Source organism: Lipotes vexillifer, unplaced genomic scaffold (genome assembly GCF_000442215.2).
Source record: "Lipotes vexillifer unplaced genomic scaffold, Lipotes_vexillifer_v1.1 scaffold217, whole genome shotgun sequence".
In the NCBI taxonomy this organism is placed as follows: Eukaryota; Metazoa; Chordata; class Mammalia; order Artiodactyla; family Lipotidae; genus Lipotes; species Lipotes vexillifer.
Window position 1 is genome coordinate 2,758,509 of NW_006788200.1, and position 4,017 is coordinate 2,762,525.

A 4,017-nucleotide genomic window follows, 5' to 3' on the forward strand; every position below is an offset into this window, starting at 1 on the left:
CGGGCCCAGCTGCTCTGCGGCATGTGGGGTCTTCCCGGACTGGGGCACGAACCCATGTCCCCTCTGCATCGGCGCAGACTCTCAACCACTGCACCACCAGGGAAGCCCACAGGCTTTGACATTTTTGATATCACCAAGAAAAGGTTTCATTTCATTCAGTGGTAGAAAGAAAATAAATGAGGACATTAAAAAAAGACCCAAATGTATAAATGACAGTTTTTAAGGAAAAAAAATGAAAATGGGCTTATGAGGTAGGACAATAATAATTTAAAGACATCTGGTTATACACCTGAAACTAGTATAATGTTGTATGTCAACTATACCCCAATTAAAAAAAAAAAAAAAAGCCAGACTGTACCAATTAAACCGATAAGCATGATTACTGTTAGGGGTAGTGTGGGAACACACTATTTCAGAAGATTAAAAATAAATAAAAAGATATTTGTACTACTGAATGAAATATTCACACTTGTCAAAAATTTTTTTTTTTTTTTACCTTTCCTGTTGTCTGACCATATAAACCAAACATCTCTCGCAACCTCTCTTCACTGATGGCTTCAGGTCTGTCAATCTTATTTCCAAGAATCAGTATAGGCACATTAGCAACAGTTTCATCTGTCATTAGTGACTGAAAAACAAAACAAAATAAAATGAACAACAAGATGTTGATATGAAACCATCTAAAGGTTCATTGTGACAAGCTACCAAATGGGCATCAAGGACTCATTCTCTATCATACCCGTCAGTTTGGCTAACTTTCTTTGGCAAACTCTCCCTACATTTGAAAGTGAGCTCATCAAACCCAAAGCTCAATTCTTCTGCCTCCCTAAGTCTCCTTCTGTAAATGCTCACTCTGTGAATAGACCCAACACTTTGAAGCATGCAGACCTGGTTTCATTTCTAGTTCTGCTGCTTTCGAGTTGTGAGATCTTACACAAATAAGGCTCACTGAAGTTCAAAGAGAATTTGCAATAGTACCACCTACCTTATGGAGTTAATTTGAGAATTAAATGAGGTAATATGCACAGTGCCGGGCACAAAGTAGGAACTCAGGAATTCCCTGACCCTGTTCCAAGACCAGAGACTATCTGGACTTTTCCACATGAGTAAGTACTTGTTTGCTTGCTCTAGGCAGAGGCATGGCCAGGTCAACCTTCCATCAAATCATGGATCTGCTTTCTCTGTGGACCCAGATCTAGCACTGACCTTGCCTACTGCTTCTGAGCCCCTTTATGAAGCATGTGACCTGGGAGACGGGAGAGGAGGTGGCTACACATGGCCCTGATCACTCCTGGGAGTGGTGACAAAGATAGCATGTTATGCCATTTCCAGGTTCTGGCTAACTCCTGAAGAAACCAGCATCCTAGGAGGACCAGGGGCTTCAGATCAAGCCACTACAGGAATGTAGCAGACATGAAATATACTACAAGGGCACACTCTGCACAGAGTGAGCCCAAGCCTTCAGGAAGGAAGTCTGCATTAGTACCTCCTCAATAGCTACAATTACTCCAAGCTACTCCCTCTACATTCTAAGCAGAATAATCTCAGAACTCCACAAATTGTCAGGAGTTACATCAGAGGCTTCAAAAAAGCCACACTCTGATACCTACATATCCAGCCTATTTCCTCAGGCTTACCAGAGTGATTCAACTATGTTTAGTTTTAATTATTTAACTTACATCAAGTTCTTCTTTTGATTCTAACAGCCTTTCATGGTCTGCACAATCCACCAGAAATACAATGCCATTGATAGCAGGCAGGTAGTTTTTCCACACTCTTCGAGCTAATAAAAACAATCAGGAGTTAGATTTTATTTGCTGGTCAAACCTAGCAGATAGTTTGAGGGAAGAGTCCAACAAGATATCAAGTGTAATTATCCCTTAGCTGCTGCTACTTCATTATATACCCAAGTTAATCTTTCACCCAATATTGCCAAAATCTTTCCAGGTGACCAAAGAAGAAATAACCGGTTTTCCTTGATTGTGGGCAAGTCAAATACTTCACTCTGCCCCAATTTTCCTATGTTAGAAGAAGAATTAATATTTGCTACTAATGGGGCTTCCCTGGTGGCGCAGTGGTTGAGAGTCCACCTGCCGATGCAGGGGACATGGGTTCATGCCCCGGTCCGGGAAGATCCCACATGCTGCAGAGTGGCTGGGCCCGTGAGCCATGGCTGCTGAGCCTGTGTGTCCGGAGCCTGTGCTCCGCAACGGGAGAGGCTACAACAGCGAGAGGCCCGTGTACCGCCAAAAAAAAAAAATTTGCTACTAATGGACAAGGATGCACATTAAGTTCATTGGAGGGACCACTACTATTTCTTATATGCAGTATTCATTTTTTTGACATTCCTAGTTTATCAGTTTTTTGCCAGTGATAAATCTGGAGTCAGTGACAGAAGGAAATTAGTATCAGGTACAGACTTGTTAAGTTAAATTAATAAAGCAAACTGTTCTACTCGTAACAGAAATTAAAGTTTATGAAACCATTAGGGTAATTTTTGCCATGACATTCTCTTTTAGAGGGGAAAACAGTTTGGGGGGTACCCTAGGGGAAGGTAACTTTATTTTCTGACTTAAGTTTTATAATATACCTTAAAATAATATAGAAATGAAGTCTCAAACTCCATTAGGTTCTAAATCTAATCATTATATTCCAGGAATTAGTTTTTTTTTTTTTTTTTTTTTTTTTTTTGTGGTACGCGGGCCTCTCACTGTTGTGGCCTCTCCCATTGCGGAGCACAGGCTCCAGATGTGCAGGCTCAGCGGCCATGGCTCATGGGCCCAGCCGCTCCGCGGCACATGGGATCTTCCTGGACCGGGGCACGAACCCGTGTCCCCTGCATCGGCAGGCGGACTCTCAACCACTGCGCCACCAGGGAAGCCCCTCCAGGGATTAGTTTATGTATATTTTAAACAATTGATATATGTCTCAAATGTGCTTTCACTATCCACAGGCTTTGTAATATTCATTATTTATGAATTACCATGTGGTGGATACTGCTAAGTCCTTTTGGGGATATTAAAAAATAACTAGGATTTCAGTCCCATTAAGTTTAGTAGAGGAAATAAGACAGTCGTTCCACACTTGCAGATATGTATACAAACGCACTAATTGCTACGTAAATATAGTTGAGAGCACTCCCAGCTGGGAGTGGCTTCTCAGGGGAGGCAGCGGGACTTACACTGGGCCCTGAAGGTGGGTTACCTATGTGTAGATGGGGATGGCATAAGCACAGAGGTGGGAGAACACCAAGATAGTTTGGTTTGGTTGGAGTAAAGAGAATGGGAAAGGGTATAGTGGGAAATAAAGACTCAAAAAGTAAAGTGTGATCAGATCATAGAAATCCTGAGTGCCAGGTCAGTGAGTTTGGCCTTTATTTTATAGGTAATGAGTTAGCCACTGAAGGTTTTTCATACAGAGCAATAACATATTCATAACATGATTACGACAGTAAGTGAAAGGTGGACTGGAGCAGGGAAAGAATGGAGGCTAAATTTTACTCATATGCTTTACCACCAAAAGCAACTCAGACTTAAATTGGAGTACCATGAAAATCATCCTTTGCATTTAAAGCATTTATCTAGGGGTAATAACTCCTAAATTTTAAGTCTACTCTGGCTTTCTTTGAATAGAATGAGATTTCATGCACTGGAACATAATGGTCACATTTTTATTAAATAAAACAAAGCAATAGAATCTCACCTTGAACATGTCCACCCAGATCAAAAGTTGTAAATGTCATGCCAGCAATGGTTAGTTCTTCTGATGCTAAATAATAATACAAAATATTTTAACAACATGAAAATTAGACATCCATTCCTGGTATATATTGCCACTTAAAGTTTGATTTACTTTAATTGCAAATAAGGTCAAATCAAAAAGCAATTCTCTGTTGTAACTACTATATTCCCTTTCATATTGCCAATATAATGCACGTAAATGGTAATATTCATTTCTAGTATTCACTACCCACCACAAATCCAACACTTACTTATTTTTCCTTCTCTATCCTGCTGA

At 40.6% G+C, this 4,017-nt stretch overlaps 1 protein-coding gene across 1 annotated transcript in view; it reads right to left on the reverse strand.

The window, feature by feature from the left end:
• The window catches only part of SAR1B (secretion associated Ras related GTPase 1B), a 28,442-nt gene that overhangs the window by 1,973 nt on the left and 22,452 nt on the right, over window positions 1-4,017 (reverse strand). Inside the window, exons 4-6 of the mRNA XM_007461365.1 lie at window positions 3,703-3,768; window positions 1,680-1,783; window positions 497-628 (exon numbers count right to left, since the gene is read on the reverse strand). Of these exons, the coding sequence (XP_007461427.1) occupies window positions 497-628; window positions 1,680-1,783; window positions 3,703-3,768 (302 nt within the window). The remainder of the gene's footprint in view (window positions 1-496; window positions 629-1,679; window positions 1,784-3,702; window positions 3,769-4,017) is intronic.